The following is a 21202-nucleotide window of genomic DNA, read 5'->3' on the forward strand; positions in this document are numbered from 1 at the left end:
CTCAAGGGAGTGGGGCTGGGGGTGAGGAAGGGAGGAATGGAAGGGACAGAATTTGGAAATCAAAGTTTTAAAAACAAATGTTAAAAACTGTTTTTACATGTAAGTGGGGAAAAATAAAATACTAATAAATTTAAAAAAACAAACATGTATTAGGGCAGCTGGAGGGAAAAAATAGATAGACAGACAGACAGACAGATAGAGGGCACAGGGTGAGTTGAAGACAAAGGGGTGATATCTAAAAAATAAAATTAAGGGGTGAGAGGATTATGCTGGGAAAAAGAAAACGAGAAGTAGAATGGAGTAAATTATCTCACATACAACAGACAAGAAAAAGCTTTTACAGTGGAGGGGAAGTGGGGGAAGGTGAAAGGGAATGAGTGAATCTTAACTCTCATCAGATCTGGCTTAAGGAGGGAATAACATGCACACTTAATTGGGTATGGAAATCTATCTTACCCTACAGAAAAATAGGGGGGAAGGAGATAAGGGGTGGAATGATAGCAAGAAGGGCAGATAAGGGGAGGGGGATAATCAGAAGCAAACACTTCTGAGGAGGGTCAAAAGAGAGAATAGAATAAACAGGGGGTTGGACAGGATGAAGGGAAATATAGTTAGTTTTTTACAACATGACTACTATAGCAATGTTTTGCATAACTACACATGTATAACCTATATCGAGTTGCTTGCCTTCTCAATGAGGGTGGGTGGGCAGGGAGGAAGGGAGAGAATTTGGAACCCAAAGTTTTAAAAACAAATGTTTTCACATGCAACTGGGAAATAAGATATATAGGAAATGAGGTATAGAAATCTATCCGCCCTACAGGAAAATAGAAGGGGAAGAGGATAAGGGGGGAGGGGTGATAGAAGGGAGGGCAGATTAGGGGAAGGGGTATTCAGAATGAGGTGGGGGGAAGGGAGAGATGGGGAAAAATTTGGAACTCAAAATCTTGTGGAAGTGAATGCTGAAAAATAAAAATAAATATTTAAATATTGGGAAAAAACAAAAATTTAAAAAATTTAAAAACTACATGATTTCTGGCAGACATAAAATAAAAATCTATTTTGCTTAACTGTATGTATTAAAATGGAGGCTTTTATTTTGGAGAAGAGGGTAGTTATAAATGATAGCTGTGTAAAAAAAAGCATCAATGAAATATTTTAAAATATACAAAAGAGCAGAAGGAAACTCAGGAGAAAGACAAGGCAGAGCAATGTTAGTACTAGCAATTGGTATAATATTTAATTTTTCAAGATAAATTGTATATAATAGATTCACAATGTCATATATACAGTCCTCTTATTCAGATCTTTATATATGAGACTGTTCATTTTGTTGATTATTTGTCATTCGTAATTTTAAAAACAATTAAAAAAAGAATTAGGAAAATATTGAGTAGACTATGAAGATGTAAAAAATCATGGAAACAAATAGCTAGGGACAAAGTATATGAGTACAACTTTTCCTTATGTTATCTTACTCAAATTAAACACTGGAATGTAATCACTGACCCCAGAACATCCTTCTGCAGTTACCTAAATGGATATAGACAAAATAGCTTTGTCTGCTTTTTAAAGAGAACAGCACAAAGAAATCTCAGCGAGCCACCCTCCTCTTGATCAGATCATCTCATATAGGTTTAGGAACTAACAACGGACGACACTACATGCCTCTTAGCAGTCTAAGTACAAATCCTACCAAGCTCAGCCTGGGAAAGTCATCAGCAAATCATATTCAAACATAAAAGTATAATATAAGTAATCTGAACTTATGAATGGGTTACATTCCAAAATTTCGATCAAAAATCAGTTGTTTGGAATTTGGAACACAAGGGGGGAAAAAAGTTATGAATGAGGATTAGGTATCCAGGTTAACCCAAAAAATCTGTTTAACTCATTATGTAATGCAATTATAGAACCTAATCCTCATTGATAATATTGTTTTTATGGAAAATAGCCTTATCAATTCCAGCTCAATAGATTAGTAATACATCTTAGCCTCAGTGGGCAGGTCTAGCAAAAGATTAGTTGTTCTGGAGACAGCAGCTGAACTGGGAGGACTCTAGTGGTCAAATGCTCCAGCTCTTGTTCTAATGGTTGTACTGTTCTTATGTGAGGGTCATTCACAAGTAGAAAATTTGAAACACCAATTGTAGTTAAATTATCTAGCCACAAGGTGGCTCTACAAAAATCTAAACTGGATAATATTAAACAATATCATTAAACTGACAAAGTATTTGTGATTCACATAACATGGGCACTAGGAAATAGTGAGACTTCTAACCTAAATTGGGAGAAAGACTGCCCAGCTCTAATATACTTACTCTAGAAAAACCCTAAAGTTTGAGCTAGATTGAATAATGAAATCAATTGAGAGACTTCTCCAACTGCAAAACTATGGGGGGAAAAAAAAACCTCACAAAAAACCCAGAAGTCCATAGGTTTCTGGGTAGTAATAGACCAGTCAGCAGAGACAGTGACAATGCAGGTATGCTTCCCTCCCTTCCCCCTGAAACATGTGTAACCTGTGAGGCTAATTGTCTCCAGGCAGCAAGAGTGGAGGGTTCCTCTCAGAAAGCCCCATAATGGTAACCATGGAAAGGCTGGGAAACAATCAGCGCAGTGCTCAGACAAGGACCACCCAGGCCAAGGGGCTCTGATGTCCCTAACACTCAGTTCTGAGACATCAGAGAGGGTCCTAAAGACTCAGAGCTCTGAACCTCAAAGTTCCAGAGGGGGCTGACTCAGGAAGGCAGAGAGTGGGGCGGGAACCCAAAGGACCCAGGGTAATTCTGAGCACATTACCCAAAAAACTCAGCTGGAGGTACAGCCTGAACCTGGCACAAATCCTCAATTCTGGAACTAAAAGCTAGAGAGATAAGTAAATCAAAGAAAACACAGACTAGAAAAAAAATACTTAAAATCTAACAATCCCCTAAAAGAAGGAATAATTAACAATTACAAGCAAAGATTCAGAAGGGGAAAAAAAGGGAGAATAATATCTAGGAGGAAATAGCTACAAGCAAAATAATTTTCCTAATCCTGAAGAAGAGATTGAAAGGGGGTGGGGGTGAGGGGAAGAAAAGAATTGGAATCTAAAAGGATTGCCTCTCAGACAACCGCAGAATGGCTAAACAAACTATGGTATGTGAATACAACATTAGAAATGACAAAAGTGATGACTTGAGAAAATACTGGATGTTGGTATAAAGCAAGCAAAACAAGGAGAACAATTTATACAAAAACAGCAACATTTCCAGTTTTCCCAGCACTTTCTGTCAAATGGTGAGTTCTTATCCCAGAAGCTGGGGTCTTTGGGTTTATCAAAGAGTAGATTACTATAGTCATTGACTACTGTGTCTTGCATACCTAACCTATTCCACTGATCCATCACTCTATTTCTTAGCCAAAACCAAGTAATTTTGATGATTTCTGCTTTATAACACAATTTAAGGTCTGGAAGGGCAAGGCCACCTTCCCTAGCATTTCTTTTCATTAATTCCCTTGACATTCTGGACTTTTTGTTTTTCAAATGAATCTTGTTATTTTTTTCTAGCTCTATAAAATAATATTTTGGTAGTTTGGTTGGTATGGCACTGAGTAAGTAAATTAGCTTAGGGAGAAGAATTGTCATTTTTATGCCCAAAGGGCCAGCAAATTGTACATCCCTTTGATCCAGCAAAACTACTAGGTCTGTATCCGAAAGGGGTTTTAAAGGGCGGAGGGGAGGAGAGAGAACCTATTTCTACAAAAATATTTATAGCAGCTCTTTTTGTAGTGACTAAGAATTGGAAATTGAGGGGAGCCCATCAGTTGGGGAACGGCTGATTAAGTTGTGGTATATGATTATAACGGAATATTACTGTGCTATAAGAAATAATGAGCAGGCAGATTTCAGAAAAACCTTTGAAAAGACTTATATGAACTGATGCAAAGTGAAGTGAGCAGAAACAGAACACTGTACACAGTAATAGCAATATTTTATGATGATCAACCGTGAATGACTTAGCTATTCTCAGCAATACAATGATTCAAGACAATTCCAAAGGACTCATGAAAAATGCTATCCCTCTCCAGAGAAAGGACTGATGAAGTCTGAATGCAGATTGAAGCACACTATTTTTCACTTTTTAAATTTTCTTCATGTTCTTCTTCCCTTTGAGTCTGTGTCTTCTTTCACAACATGACTAATACGGTAATAGGTTTTGCATTATTGAACATGAATAACCTCTATCAAGTTGCTTACTATTTCATGGAGGGGAAAGGTGAGGAAGGGAGGGAGAAAAATTTGGAATTCAAAAAATTTTTTAAATGAACGTTAAAAAATGTCTTTACATGTAACTGGGGGAAAAAATAAAATTATATTTTAAAAAAAAGATTCTATGTTGCAGAGAAGGTGCCAAACTGCACTGGAGGGCAAGAAGAATTTCTGCATTTAGGAGATTTCTATGTCAGTGAAATCACAAGTCTAATCCCTATAACTTTCCTTCTCAGTTTGGTTATGTCTTTTTGGATAAGGGATGGGGGAGAGAAATGATGATTCAGAAAAGGTGAAGTAAAAGCAAAATCTGTCAATAAAAATTTTAAATGAAAAAAATTGTAGCTGGAAAGAGGTTAAGGCCTTTTAAAAAAGAAAGTGGTCTATATCAGAAGGCAAACTGATCTGAGATGACTGCTATGGAAACAACTGAGCATCAATTTTAATTTTTACATACCTAGCTAAACTAATGATCAGAAGAGAGGACTCTATGACTTCCACTGAAATAGAAGAAAACAAAAATAGCTAAAGAGTTAGCTGGCAGGAAAACATGATAAGAGAAAAAAATACTCTTGAAAGGACTTCACTCAAAGATGTGATTTTATCAAAGGGTGGTCACAACGTCACACAACTATTTCTTTTTCCTACTTCACCATTAGACAAGACAGGATACAAGGTAGTCAAAGAAAACATAGCAGGAGCTTTCTATGTGACCCAGGAGGCTAAAAAATCTAACTAAGGCTGACCCTCTCATTAGTACTTACAGCTTAAATAGAACAAATAGACCATCTCTGTATGAAGAAGAGGAGATTCTAGAATCCCACTTATCAAGTAATATGTTCACACTACATAAGTAGCATGTGAAATGAGAAGAATTAAAGGAAGAGCAGATTTCTAGGCTCCCTTCTCATGCTTCTTCTAGGGCATTGGGTAAAATAGCAGGATTCAGTTGTCATTTTTCTTTCTTTTCTTTTGGTCCAATGCATAATAACTGAAGTTTCGTAAGTTAAATTGGCAATTCTGCCTTATATAAGTATTTCTGTTGAAGAAAAACATCCAGAATACATGTGGTTTTTAGTAAATAAATTTAATAATTTAAAATTTCTGAGTTTGATACAGTTGTATAATACAACACAGGGAAATATTAGTATTTGCAATTAACCTATTAAGATAAAATATTCATCTTACGACTTCACATTTGTTTCAGTAAATAAACTAACCAAAATATAATTTATTTTTGTGAAATAACTGAAATTATCTGAAAAAATATTAAAATAAATCACTACTTTAAAGTGCACTAGTATATAGAGGTAGCACGGTATATGTAGTGGTATAAATAAATGATTGGCTTCAGAAGACTGGCACTAGTACAGTCATACCTCCTTTTATTGTGCTTCCCTTTATTATGTTTTACAGATACTGCATTTTTTTTTTACAAAATGAAGGACTGTAGCAACCCTGCACGGAGCAAGTTTAGCAGCACCATTTTTCTAACAGCATGTGCTCCCATCATGCCTCTGTGTCATATTTTGGTAATTTTTTAAATATTTAAAACTCTTTCATAATTATTACTATATCTGTTATGGTGATCTGTGATCAGTGATCTTTTATATTACTACTGTAGTTGTTTTGAGGTGCCACAAACAGTACCCATATAAGACGATGAACTTAATCAATAAACACTGTGGGTATTTTCACTGCTCCACCGACTTGCTGCTCTGTAGTCTTCTCTCCCTCTCCTAGGGCCTCCCTATTCCCTAAGACAGCACCATACTGAAGAATATTACATACATTTAGATAATAAAGCAGCAGCAGAATTTGACAGCACTGACTTCAATTTTGAAAGAAGTTCTACTCTGTGTAAAATGCTATCAAACAGCACCACATGCTACAGAGAAATCTTTCGTGAAAGGAAAAGGCAATGAACGCAGCAAACTTCATTGTTACCTTATTTTAAGAAATTGCCAACAGCCAACCCAACCTTCAGCAACCACCACCCTGATCAGTCAGCAGCCATCAACATCAAGGCAAGACCTCCCATCCTCTAAAAGAGTATGACTCGCTGAAGAATCAGATGATCATTAGCATTTTTTTAGCCATAAAGTATTTTTAAATTAATGCATGTTTTAGATGTAACAGTATCTCTTAATAGACTTTAGTACAGTATAAACATAACTTTTATATGCACTAGGAAATCAAAAAATCAGCATGACTTGCTTTATTGGGATATTTGCTTTATTGTAGTGGTCTGGAACCAAATCCACACTATCTACAAGGTATGCCTGTACTTACCTAGAATATTTAGAATATATACGCAAAAGATAATGTGGAGACAGAAATGACATAATCTGATAACTGACTGAATATGTGTGGTGAGAGATAGTGAGAAGGCAAACAGCTGGGCAAATAGCTATATGAGAGTGACATAGAGGTTGTAAATCTAGGTAACTGGAAGACATTGGCACTCTTGATATTTATAGAAAAATTTGTTGGTGAGTAACTTCTCTGGACATGTATCCTTAATTATAAAATGAGAGCACTGAACTAGAAGATCTCTATGGCTGCTTCTAACTCTAAAATTCCATGTGATTACATGTTATGAAGAATAAGCATCAAGGTTGCAGTAAGCAATTATATTTTTAATAGGCAAAATATATTAAATTCTGTCCAACAACAAATTTAAGTAATAATTTTGACCAAATCCACTTTGCATGTGAATAACATTTTTCTCATGTGAGACAGCTTAAACCAACAAACTATGGAATAGGGATTAATAAATTCTTAATCCTATCTAATTTCCAATGATTTAGTTAGACCTAAAGGCATGCCTAGAAGAAGCTAAACGGAACAGGGGATAGAGGGCTGGGTCTGGAGTAAAAAAGATCTAAGTTCAAATCTAACCTCAAACACTTAATACTTCTGTGACTCCAAGGAAGTCATTTAACCTCTGCCTCAGTTTCCTCAATTGTAAAATGGAGATAATAATAGCACCTACTTCTGAGGGTTGTTATGAGGATCAAATGAGATTATATTTGCAAAGCATATGATTTTTTATTCATAAAGCTTGGCATATATAGTAGATGCTTAATAAATGCCTGTTTCCTTCCTTCCATCCTTATGAATGTCACAGTTATATCACATCCTGGGAAAGACATTTAATGGCAGTTATCTATACGAAAATATCCCAAAGAGAATCATCCTTACCCTAGCTAGATTTATCTTCTTTAGAGGGCTGTTTCTACCCATTTTAGAGGGAAGGGCTCCCTTACCTGTGTATCTGCTCCAGCTCTAGGCGATGCTCCTGCAGTCGGTGCTGATAAAGCTGCTGCAGTTCCTCTCGTTTCCTGGTTTCCTTGGCAATAGCTTGCTTTAGCTTGGCCACTTCTATCTTGAGCTCACTCACCTCTGCCTTTCTAGCTTCCTCCAACATACTAGTTTGGGCAAAGGTAGCATCATAACGCTCCAGCTCACAGTCCCGTTCTTCTAGGACCTGCAAGTTATAGGTAAAGTCCTTTTTCAATTGACTGAGCTTCTCTTTTGCTTCCTGGAGCTGCCGCTGAGCATCCTGTAGGGCTGTTTCTTGCAGTTGAGCTCGTAGGGCCTGTAGTGTTTTCCACTCTTCTTTTTTACAAGCCAACAGTTCATCTAGTTCTTTCTCCTGCGGTAGCATTGTAGAATCTATAGTAGAGAAAGGGAAAAGTATCAGGGATCCGCCTTTGGGAATTTTCTGCCACTATTTTCCCCAAGGTGAATCCTTATGTATACATACATATATTACTATCACCTCCAATAAGAATTCCCCCACTATCATTCCCTTCTCTCCCAATATAACCTCTAGTCCCTCATTATATATTGGTTCCTTCCTAGCTGCCTTCAATAATGTCCTAGTCTCTCCAATCTCATAAAAAAATCCTTACTAGATTCCACCATCCCTGCTAGCTGCTGTTTTATAGCCCTCCTACTTTACTAATTTTAACTCCTTGGAAAAAGTCAATTATAGTTACTGCTTCTACTTCCTATCCTCTTACTTCTAAACTAACTGTAATCTGGCTTCTGACCTCATCACTCAATCAAAAGTGATTTCTCTAACGTTACTAATGATCTCTTTCTCCTGGGTTTTGTTGGTCATATATAGAAATGCTGATATTTTTGTGTATTTATTTTAAATCCTGTTACTTTGCTGAAGTTACTGTTACCCAACTCTGAAAGGCTTTAGAATTCCGATTTATGTAATGATAAACCAGAAGTCTAAAAGAATAAAGATGAAACAAGCCACTAACTTCCTGCAAAAAGAAACATTTTCAGATATGGCCAATGTGGATTTGTTTGTTTTTTTTACTGGACTATGCAGATATGTATTGACAGATTTATTTGAGGGGTTAGTAGTTTTTTATTTGTACAGTGGGGGTGGGGTAGTGGGAGAGACAAATTGATTTTTTAAAATACTTGTTAATTGAAAAAATAATAATATACTAAAACAAAAGAAGAAAAAACTTTGCATCAATTTTCACTGATTAATGGAATAAGCATATATTAAGCACTTATTATGTGCCAGGCACTATAATAAGCACTTTACATAAATTATCTCATTTGATCCTTACAACAACCCTAGAAGGAAAGGTGATATTACTACCTCCATTTTACAAAAGAGAGACCAAGGAAGACCAAAGTTAAATGACTTATCCAGAGTTACACAGCTACTAAAATGTTTGAGACTAGATTTAATTCAGATCTTCTTGACTCCAGGCCTGTTACAGTGAATGATTTCTTGGATAAATCACTATTGTCTATTTACAATACACATTTAAAATTATTGAATCAATATTCATCGACAATATTGGTCTATATTTCTCCTTCTGTGCTTTGTCTTCCCCCACTTTAGATATTAGGACTATATGTGTCTCAGGAAACGAATCTCAAAGAGTTCCTTCTTTCTCAGTTTTTGAGAATTTGTGTAGTATAGCTATTAATTGTTCTTTAACAATTAACAGCTGTGCTAGTTGGCACAGAGGATCAAGTGCTGGGCTTGGAGTTAAGAATACTAGAGTTCAAATTTGGTCAATACTAGCTGTGTCACCCTAGGGAAGTAACTGCAGTTTCCTCCCAGGGTTGTTGTGAGGTTCAAATGAGATATTTGTAAAGCATTTAGCACAGTTCCAGCATATAGTAAGTGCTTAATAAATGCTTGTTCCCTTTTCCCTGTTCCCCTTTAGAAGTCTGACAGGACCAGGAAACATTTTTCTTTGGTAATCCCTTTAAATTGTATTTCCTTTCTATTTCGCTTTCTAAGATTGGGTTATTTCAGATCTCTATTTGGTCTTCTGTATGTTTGAATACTTTACTTTTGAGGCTATTCTATTTCTCTCATGTTCTGAGTTTTGTTAGCATATAACTGCATAATAAGTTGTGATAACTTTTTTTCTTCTTGTTTTATTGTGATTTTACTTTGCTCATCTGCTATTTTGTTAATTAGATTTACTGTCCTCTTTTTAATTGGACTGGCTAAAGGTTTATCAATTTTATTAGTGTTTTCAAAGAACGAGTTTTCAGTTTTATTTATCATTTCTAAAGAGTTTCCTTGGCAGGGGGGAGGTCCAGTTTATTTCTTCTCTAGTTTTTAATATTTGTTCTTTTGTGTTTATTTTATTGTTGTTGTTCAGTTGTTCAGTGTGACTCTTCATGACCCCATTTGGGGTTTTCTTGGCAAAGATACTAGAGTGCTTTGCCATTTCCTTCTCCACCTCATTTTATAGATGAAGAAAGTGAGGCAAACAGGATTAAGTGACTTGCCTACGGTCACAGAGCTAGTATACATCTGAGGCCAGATAGGAACTCAGGAAGATGAATCTTCTTGACTTTAAGCCAGGAACTCTACCTACTGTGCCATCTAGCTGCCTTGTGATCATTCTAGGTTGATTTATTTCTTGGCTTCCTAATTTTAAAAAAAAATGCATATTGAGGTAATTAATTCTCTCTTTTCCTATTTTGTTAATATATATTTCTAGGGATATTTCTTCAAGAACTACTTTAAATCATCCCAGCAATTTTTGTATGTTGTTTCATTGTTATAATTTCTTTCATATAAATTTCTCCATTATTTCTATGATTTAGTCTTTTGCCTACTTATTACTTAGGATTTTATTATTAAGTCTCTATTTGTATCTGTATCCTTTTGACTGTGTCTGTGTTCCCTGAACCAATTACTATTATTACATTATGGTCTATAAAGGATATATTTATTACTTTTGAATTTTTACATTTGTTTGCTATGTCTCTATGAAGTGTTTGACGGTCATTTTAAAAAAATTTCTAACTATTATATATTTTTTTACAATCTTCTTTCAGATTCCATCAGTTCTTCCTCTGGAGGTAGACAGCACATTTCATTGTAAGTCCTTCAAAATGGTCTTAGATTATTGTATTGCTGAGAATAAATAGCTAAATCATTCACAGTTGTTCTTTATCATGCAATATTGCTGTTACTGTGTACAATGTTCTCCTGTTTCTGCTCACTTCACATTCCATCAGTTCATATATATCTTCCCAGGTTTCTCTGAAAGCACCCTACTAGTCATTTCTTACAGCATAACAGTATTCCATTACAATCATATACCACAACTTGTTCAGCCATTGTCCCAACTGATGGATATCTTCTCAATTTCCAATCCTTTGCCACAACAAAAAGAGTTGCTATAAATATTTATATACATATAGATCCCTTTCCTTTTTATTTAATCTCTTTGGGATACAAACCTAGTAGTGGTATTGCTGCATCAAAGGGTATATACATGGTTTTACAGCATTTGGAACACAGTTCCAAATTGCTCTCCAGAACAGCTGGACCAGTTCACAACTCTACTAATAGTGCTTTAGTGTTCCAATTTTCCATCTCCCCTCTGACATTTGTGATTTTCCTTTTCTATCATATTAGCCAATCTGATACGTATGAGGTAGTACCTTGTTTTAATTTGTATTTCTCTAATTGTTAGCGATTTAGAGAATTTTTTCATATGACTTTAGATAGCTTTGATTATTTCATCTGGAAATTGCCTGTTGATATCCTTTGACCACTTATCAATTAAGAAATGACTTGCATTCTTAAAAATTTAACTCAGTTCTCTATATATTTGAAAATGAAGCCTTACTCACAAAAACTTGCTGCAAAATTTTTTTCAGTTATGGTTACTTGTGTATTTTCTTCTATCTTATTTTTCCTGTTTATCTTTCTCTTTCACCCTGTCCTTCCCCAAACTTTGCTTCTTACCACCATCTCCCCAAATCTGCCTTTCCTTCTATCAGCCCCTCCCCTTTCCTTTCCCTCTCCTACTTCCCTGTAGGGTAAGACAGATTTCTATACCCAGCTGAGTGTATATGTTATTACCTCTCTGAGCCAATTCTAATAAGAATAAGGTTCAAGTGTCGCCTGTCACTCTCCTTTCTTCCCCTCCACTGTAAAAGCTTTTCCTTCCCTCTTTTATGGGAGATAATTTACCCCATTCAACTCCCCCCTTCCCCCATCTCCCACTGTAGTCCTCTTTTTAACCCCTTAATTTTGTATTTTTAAAATACCTTCCCATCATAGTCAGTTCACATCTGTGCCCTCTGCCTATGTATATTTCTTCCAATTGCCCTAATGATGAGAAAGTTCTTAGGCAAGTATCATCATCCCATACAGGAATGTAAACAGTTTAACTTTATTGAATCCCTTATAAATTCTTTTTCCTGTTTACTTTTTTATGTTTCTCTTGAGTCTTGCATGTAAAAGTCAAATTTTCTATTCAGTTCCAGTCTTTTCACCAGGAATGCTTGAAAGTCCTCTATTTCATTGAATACCCATTTTTTCCCCTGAAGGATTACACTCAGTTTTGCTAGGTAGGTGTTCTCGGATGTAATCCTAGCTCCTCTGCCTTCTGGAATATCATATTCCAGGCCTTCTGATCCTTTTATGTAGAAGCTGCTAAATCTTGTGTGATCCTGACTGTGGCTCCACGATATCTGAATTGCTTCTTTTTGGCTACTTACAATATTTTCTCCTTAACCTGACAGCTCTGGAATTTGACTATAATATTTCTGGAAGTTTTCATTTAGGGAACTATTTCAGGAGGTAATCAGTGGATTCTTTCCATTTCTATTTTACCCTCTGCTTCCAGGATATCAGAGCAGTTTTTCTTAATAATTTCTTGAATTACGATGTCTGGGTTTGTTTGTTTTTTTTATCATGGCTTTCAGGTAGTCCAATAATTCTTAAATTATCTCACCTAAATCTATCTTCTAAGTCAGATACTTTTCCAGTGAGATATATTTCACATTCTTTTTCATTTTTTCATTCTTTTGTTTTTTTCTTAATCTCTCATGTAGTCCTTAGCTTCCAGTTGCCCAATTCTAACTTTTAAGGAATTAATGTCTTCAGTGAGGTTTTTGTACCTCCTTTTCCACTGGGCCAATTCTACTTTTTAGGGAGTTATTTTCTTCAGTAAATTTTGTACCTGTTTTCCCATATGGCCAATTCTGCTTTTTAAGGAGTTCTCTCTACTGGATTTTTGTGTCTCTTTCCCCCTTTGACCTATTATGTTATTAAGATATTATTTACTTCAGAAATTTTTTTTGCGCCTCCTTTGCCAACCTATTGACTCTTTTTTCACGATTTTCTAGCATCCCTCCCATTTCTTTTCCAAATTTCCCCTCTACTTCTCTTATTTTATTTTTTAAATCCTTTTTGAGCTCTTCCAGGAATTCTTTTTTGGGGGACCTGAGACCAATTCACATTTTTCCTTTTTTACCTCCATTTAACAAATATTTATTAAACACTAAAATTGTGCAAAGCATTCTACTGGGCACTTAGGTATAATACTGTTCTTCATATTAAACCTCCTGATAGAATACAAGCTCTTTGCAGCTTCTATGAATAGTATAGTATGAATAACAGTACAAATCATTTTTTGAGGATTCTTATGCCAGTTTTTACCTCCTCTGACAGGTCAAATCCCCAGACCTTGGCTACATCTTTCCTTCAGAATTCTTTTTTTTTTTTTTGGGGGGGGGAGGTGGGCAGGAAATACATAATAAATCTTTTTTTAAAAAATCTTTTGATATCCCAGCCAATCTAATGTTTTTGTTTCTTGTATTGTCATCCAAATACATTTGTTTTGTTATATCATTTAGTTGCTGTTAATTTGTTTTTCAAAAATTTTTTTTGCATGTGAAACTGCAAATCTATTACATACAACTTGCTTTTCCTTTCTAGCATTTTTAAAGTTAACATGTAACTTTTTTCCCTCCTTTTCCCCCAAGATAGCTACCATTAGATACAAATATGTATATATGTGTGTGTGTGTAAATTCATACCATACATACTTCTATTTATCAGTTCTTTCTCTGGATGCAGATAGCATCTTCCTTCATAGGTCCTTTGTAGTTAATTTGGCTATTTATAACAGTCAAAATTACTTGACTGAAAGTTGTTCTTAAAACGATATTGCTATTACTGCATATGACTTTCTTTTGGTTCTGTTAAGTTTTGCTCTTCATCATTTAGTGCAAGTTTTTCCATGTTTTTCTAAAATGAAAGAACTCATAATTTCTTATAGTATAGTAGTATCCCATCACAATCATATACCACAATTTGGTTAGCTATTACCCAGCTGATGGGCATCCTCACAATTTCCAGTTCTTTGCCATCAAAGAGAGCTGCTATAAATACTTTAGAACATACAGCTTCTTTTCTTTTTTCCCTATTTTAGGAAATAGATCTAATAGTGGTGTTGCTAGGTCAAAGGGTATGAGCAGTTTTATGACTTTTTGGGCATAATTTAAATTACTGTCCAAAATGGCTAGACCAGTTCACAGTTCCACCAACAATAAATTAGTGTCCCAACTTTCCCACATCCCCTCCAGTATTTGTCACTTTCCTCTCATATTTTTCTTTGAAGCTTTGCATGTGGTTGTTCTGATTTTGTTGTCTTCTGAGTCTGTGTTTTGATCTTCCTATCATGATAGTAACTTTACATGATAAGTTTCTTTTTTTAATTGTTTACTAATTTTTCAGCCTATTTCCCAACTCGGGTGGAGGGGCACTGTCCCTCGCTTCAGGTTTTCTGTGCTGTTTTCAGAGATAGTTCTGGGGGACTGTAAGTTCTTCCAAAGTGGTATGATCTAAGTAGAGCTGCGGTCACTGCTCTCCCAGCCTATGCTCTGCTCTGTGAGCATTCTTTTCAACCCTGGAATTGTGACCAGGTTCCCTGGTCCTGTTAATACTCCTCCTCACTCTGGAACTGCAACCTCATATAAGCAGTGCAACAGAGTTCTGCACCAGCAAAGAGTCCCCTATAATCTCCTTCTGACCAGCTGTCTGTCCTCCTCCTTGTCTGTAGGCTGAGATCTCCAAAAGCTGCTACTGTCAATTCAGTCTGGTTTTCTTTGTTAGTAATGTTTCAAATGCCTCTTTTTTTTTTTTTACTGAATGTCCATCTTTTTTCATTGTTGAATATATATCTTTTGTCTTGTATGGTTAAGCTCAGATCTGCAGGGTAGATCACTCTGGGCTATATCTTGGGTTCCATTGCTCATCAGAATTCATTATTCCATTCTTGCTTATGTTTTCTAGTGGGTACAGAATAGTCTTGTTATTTGAATGGCCTTTCCTTTGTAGTTACAAGTCTCTCTCCTGATCATTTGCAGAAATTGTTTCTGAATTGAATTTTTGAACCACTATATGTCTGGGAGTTTGCAGGGTTGTTTTTTTTTTTAAAGAGGTTGTTATCTGTGAATTCTTTCAAATGGAATTTCACTTTTTCTGTTCAAAAGTTCTGGGCAGTTAGTATTAAGGTTTTTTTGTCCTGATGTGTTCTTGTGGGAGACTTACAATTTTTAGTTTGTCTCCATTCATCATCTTTGAGATTAGCCTGTTTTGCTTGCATCGTGAGCATATTTTCTTTTAATGTTATTGCTTTTTGTTTCTCCTAGATTGTCCTTCAATTTTGCATATTTGTATTCCCAATCTATTATTCTCTCTTCTGTTTTTTTGGTGAGGCTTGCCATTGCAGGTTCCAATTTTTCTATTCTGTACATTATTTTTGCTCTGTGGAACTTAAATTCTGCTCTCAGTATCTCATTTCTCTTTTGAACCATTCAGGAATAGCATGTTGTAGTTCTACATTCTCCACAGGGTTCTCTGTCTCACCAAGCATAAGATCATTTTCCTTTCCATTATAGTATTTATTCATAAATGCCTGAAATTATTTACTCTATCTAGATTTCCTTCTATTGTTAGTTTTTCCTACTGATTATCTGCTAATGTTCAAGGTCTTTGAGTTTCTTTTCTTCCTGAATTCTTTGGTAATTTTAGTCATCCCCCCACCCATCCATTTTCGACTCCTTCCTCTGTAATCGTGATTTCTTTGGGGCCTGGATCTGGAAGCATCTCAGCCTTCCACACTGATCAATTCACTGTTCACAAGCCTAAATCTCTACCTCAACTGACTTTCGGGTGGTCAGAACTAGCCCCAACTGGATGCTGTGCCCTTTCCCTCAGACTTGGTGGAATGCTATACAACCCCCCAAACACACACACACACACACACACACACACACACACACACACACACACAGTGTCCTGCCCCATTTCTTCTGTCCCTTAGTTCTTTGCCCTAGCAAAGTTTAGGGCTTTCCAGCACTGGTGCTACAGGGCTGTCCCCAGCACAAGCTCTGTGAACATTAAAGAGTTGCTGGCCTGACTCCAACTCTACTGGTACTACATTTGTCTGCACCACAACCAGCAGTTCAAAGCTTTTCAGCACTAGTGCTACAGAGTTATCGTCCTAGCAGCTCCTGAGGGGCTATGGCTGCCTGGATGATGTCTGAGCTATGGCTGCCTATCACAACCAGGGTAAATTTCCAAAGCCTAGAGCCTTGGTTTTCAGGTAGTGGAAAGAGAGAGGGAGGGGGAGACTAAGGCATTGGCATGGATTTTGTAGTAAATGTATGTCCTGTCTTTAGGTCTGCAAGCACAGCCTCGCTGAAGGTAGTGTGGGAGGTGAGGGAGGGTATTGGGTAAGCTCAGGTCAGTGAAAGGCAATCAGTTCAAGGGTTTAGGATTGTTTTTGTTTAATCTTCTTTTGGCTTCTTTGTGTCCTAGATCTTGGAAACAGGTAATGTTACTTTATATTTAGTGCCTAAGTTCTATTTTAGAGAAGTTTGAGAGGTCATGGGGATCACAGAAATGCTCACATGACATGGAAGTCTTCTCACATCTATCTTTTTTTTTTTTTTATTTGTGGTTAGGCTCAGATTTTCAGGGTAGGTCACCTTGGGCTATATCTTGAGCTAAAGTGCTCTTTGGAACCTGTTATTCCATTCTCTCTTGTAGTTTCAATTATGTGCAGAATAGTCTTGTGTTTTTCAAATGTCCTTTCCTTTATATTTGAAGGTCTTTCTCCTGGTCACTTACAGAATTTGTTGTTTCTCAATGGAACTGTTAAATTCAAAGACTATGTGTTTTAGAATTTGCAGCACAGTATTTTTTCTGGAAATGATCCACGGATTATTTTGATTAACACTTTGCTTTCTACGTTTAGAAGTTCTAGGGAAGTTTTCTTGTATGATTTCCTGAATTATGGTATTTAGATTTTTTTACTCGCTATGTTCTTCTGATAGGCTGGTAATGCTTAACTATTCTCTACATATCCTGTTTTTGAGATCAAGGTTTTGCTGATATATCAACCATGCTTTCCTTTAATGTTATTGCTTTTTGCTTCTCTTCTTCCAGGTTATCCTTCACTTCCACATATTTGCATTCCCAATTAGTTACCCTTTCTTCTGTTTTTTTGGTGAGATTTGTCACTGTGGATTCAAGTTTTTCTACTCAGCTGACTATTTCTGTTGTGCATGCTATATATTCTGCTTTTGTAAGCTAATAAAACAGAATAATGTAGTGATATAGCCCAGATACAGAACATGCTCCCGTATCTAAAGTATTGTATGTTAAGGTCCCTTCACCTCTGACACAGACACACCCCAGAAAATAGAAGCTTCAGAAGATGTTATCAAAAGCACACTATCAAAGATCTTGTAACAGATTTATCACTATAAAACCCCCCATGTTCTCTATGCCCAAGACTTCAGTCAGCTTGAAGCATTATTGAACCTTCCGAAGGAAAACAAACAGAAACACACTTATTAACATTAGGTTCCTGCAGTACACTACTCTTCCATGAAGACATTTTATATGGCTTTCCCTCCACTGGGGATTTATCAATTAATCAATAAATTTTACTTTAGTGCCCACTATGTGTCAAGCACAAAAATTAAACAGTACCTGCCATCAAGAAGCTTACATTCTCTTTAAGAAAGCAGCATACACATATATATTAGTATATAAAAAACAAAATAAATACATAATGGGAATGAGGGAACCATTCAGGGGCAGGAGGGTAGAATTGAGGAGGGGGAGACAGTATTAGCTGGGGAGATCAGGAAAGGCTTCAAGTAGAAGGGATTCTGAGAGGTGAAAGGTGGTGGGGCATTCCAAGTTTGCGGGGAGAGTACCATGAGACAGTGTGTTTTGTGTGAGAAACAGTAAGAAGGAAGGGGAGTAATAAGACTGGACAGCTAGTTTGGGGCCAGGTCATAAAGACATTTGAATGCCAAACAGGGGGGTTTATATTCGATCCTAGAGGTATAATAAGGAACCACTAGAAGTTTACTGAGTAGGGGAATTATGGGGTCAGACTGGCTCTTTAGGAAAATCACTTTAGAGGATGTGTGAAGGATGGGCTGGAGAAGTAGAGCCCAGAGTCAAGAAGACCAAATAAGAGGCTACTTACAATAGTCCAGGAGAGAAGTGAATTAGGATGGTAGTTGTGTGAGGCTTGGCAGTAGTTGTCACTATTTCTGCACACAAACCCACCCCCCATTCCCTCCCCCACCCCAGTTTCTGCCTGAGTTCAGGTGAATCATTTTCCTGATTAGGATAACACTATGGAATGGCAACTCATGTTCAGAATGATGATCCTAGGATGCTAGAAGAAACTCAAAGATAAATAAATTTTTTACAACATTGTATTTGCTAAGCAAGAAAAGTATATTAATACAACTTAAAACCATTAAAAGGAGGTTGGGGGCAAGGGGAAGATGTCGCTCATAGAATTCTGCTAAGCCCTCAGTTAACTAAGAGAAAAATTTGATAACTCATAATTCCCCATTTGGTGCCTAGTATTGTGCTGGACACACTTTTGAATATTTTTAAGTACTTAATAATTGACTGATTCCTCTGAGAACTTCATTTAATCACAGTTTAACTAATGATAGTGAAAATCAAGGAATCACAAAGTAAAGCAATTAGAGTTAAAATTACACCTCTAATTATTACTATGTAAACTTGAGCAAGTCACATAACTTCTCTGGGCCTCAAATTATTTGTAAAATGAGGCGGTTGTACCAGATGGCCTCTAAGGTTCTTTATAACTTTTGTCACACATTCCTAAAACTTTAACAAATGGAGTCTTTTCACAATCACTAGTTAACTAGCTTGCAGAACTAGAAATCTATCTTGTTTTGCCAATAATTCAGGTACTAACACTTCTGAACCTTTGACATATCACGTTGAGATTTCTATTCCAATTACTATAGCAAGTAGTAAATTCTTTTATTTAGAATAGTTTAGATTAAGTATTCTAGCTAATACAATTATCGAGTATTTTGATTAAGCTTACCATCTCAAAAATTATAATTTTCAAAAAACAAGAATATAGCAAAATCTATAACACAAACTAAAATGAACACATTTTAATCTTCTTTTGATAATTCAGAAAACACATTTCAGCTTTCTTTTGTGCAGTATCTTCCCCCATTAAACTGTTAGCTCCTTGGAGGCAAGGATTGTCTTTTTCTTATTTGTATCTCCAGTCCTTAGCACTGAACCTAGCACATAGCACTTAATAAATGTTCATGCCATTGTATTTGTATTGTACCTCAGGATCTTACAATATCTTTAAGTCACAGTGTTATATACTACCTTATATTTGCACAATACTTCATGTTTTTCAAGATATTTACATGTATATTACCTCAACTGAACTTGAAATACCACCACTACATATGTCATTGTATATGTATATATGACATATATGTGTGCATGTGTATATGAGCATGTGTCAGTTAATAAAGAATAATGTTGGATAAACTTACTGTTAGTCTATTTGGAAAATTAGTTTATATCAGATTTGATGGCATGTATAAAAATAAAACAACAATAAAAATAATAACTATGAAGGTAAACAGCATCAGCTCCAAGGAACTTATATAATCTGAGGTGAATTCAGACTATGATCCTTGGCTTGTTAACTCATCTTTACAGTTTATACCTGGGCTCACAGAGCTGAGAATCTACCCTGTTGACTTTAGTAATCTTGGTAATGCAAAGGATTATTGCTGAAGTTCCACAGGCCCAAATTAAAGGACTTTAAGTATCATAAATTAAGATTTCTAGACTCAATCTCTCTCCATGTAGTTGTCACATAACAAGTAGCACTAAATAACATCCTTGCCCAAGGGGAACAAGAGCTGGAGTTTCTTCGCAAATTTAAAAAAAAAAGAGTTCTTAGGAGAAGTTAACAAATCATTTCAATCTAGTTTCACTTACAATTCACAGTTTCAAAAGAATCTAGTGAATAAAAGTATGGGTTTAGGAGGCAGAAGACTAGTTTCTAGATTCTGTTGTGGTAAAGAACAATGAATTTGGAATCAAAATGCCTAGTTTTGCATAATTCCTTGCCAATTATTATAAACTGGTATTTATGTTAGCACTTAAAGCTTTGCAAAGTATTTTATATACATTATCTCATTTGATCTCCACAGCAATGCAGTGAGGCCAACCTCTATAGCTATCATTATGTACTACAGGTATCATTACTCTCATTTTATGGACGAGAAAACTGAGGCTCAGAAATGTAAAGACTCCAGACACAAAGACAGTAAGTATTAGAAGCAGTATTCAAAACAGAATCTCTCCTGACTCTAAGCTTAAGGCACTTTTCCTTATAACACACTTGCACCCTGTTCTGCCACATACCAGCTGTGTGACTTTGAGCAAGTAATTTAATTTCTCTCTGCCTCAGTTTCCTTACCTTTAAAATTAAGATACTGTTGGATAGGCTAAGCCAATAAAATAAAAATGACAATTCTACCTAAATGAATCTAATTATTCAGTGCAAAACCAATCAAACTACCCAAAAATCATTTTATAGAGATAGAAAAATAATAACAAAATTCATCTGGAAGAACAAAAAATCAAGATTATCAAAGGAATCAATAAAAAAATGTGAAGGAAGGTGGCCTACCCATGCCAGATCTCAAACTATATTATAATGTGGCAATTATCAAAACAATCGGGTACTGGGTAAGTAATAGAGTGGTGGATCAGTGGAATCTATTATGTGCACAAGACTCAGTATTAAATGATCAAAGTAATCTAGTGTTTGATAAACCTAAAGACCCCAGCAATTGAGACAAAAACTCATTATTTGACAAAAACTGCTGGGAAAACTGGAAAATATGGCAGAAACTAGGTATAGAATTCAACACTTCACACTGTATACCAAGATAAGATCAAAATGGATACATGATTTACACATAAAAAATGATACCATAATCAAATTAGGAGAGTATGGAATCGTTTACCTGTCAGATCTACGGATAAGGGAAGAATTTAGGACCAAACAAGATACAGAGAGCATTATGAAAAAGGTAAAATGGATAATTTTGATTACACAAAATTAACATTTTTTTTGCACAAACAAAATCAATGCAACCAAAATTAGAAGGAAAGCAGAAAACTGGAGGAAAAATTTTTATAGTAAGTATCTCTGATAACGGCCTCATTTCTCAAATATATAGAGAAGTGAGTTAAATTTATAACAATATGAGTCATTTCTCAGTTGATAAATGTTCAAA

General features: G+C 35.8%; 1 protein-coding gene across 3 annotated transcripts in view; it reads right to left on the reverse strand.

Annotated features, from left to right (window-relative positions):
* The window catches only part of CCDC57 (coiled-coil domain containing 57), a 260478-nt gene that overhangs the window by 222502 nt on the left and 16774 nt on the right, over positions 1-21202 (reverse strand). For all 3 annotated transcript variants that reach the window (XM_021000950.2, XM_021000949.2, XM_021000948.2), the window contains exon 2: positions 7525-7933. In XM_021000950.2, coding sequence (XP_020856609.1) covers positions 7525-7925 — 401 coding nt within the window. In that variant the 5' untranslated portion in view covers positions 7926-7933. The remainder of the gene's footprint in view (positions 1-7524; positions 7934-21202) is intronic.

The sequence above is a fragment of the Phascolarctos cinereus genome, unplaced genomic scaffold (assembly GCF_003287225.1).
Source record: "Phascolarctos cinereus isolate Bilbo 61053 unplaced genomic scaffold, phaCin_HiC Scaffold_5;HRSCAF=322, whole genome shotgun sequence".
Lineage (NCBI taxonomy): Eukaryota > Metazoa > Chordata > Mammalia > Diprotodontia > Phascolarctidae > Phascolarctos > Phascolarctos cinereus.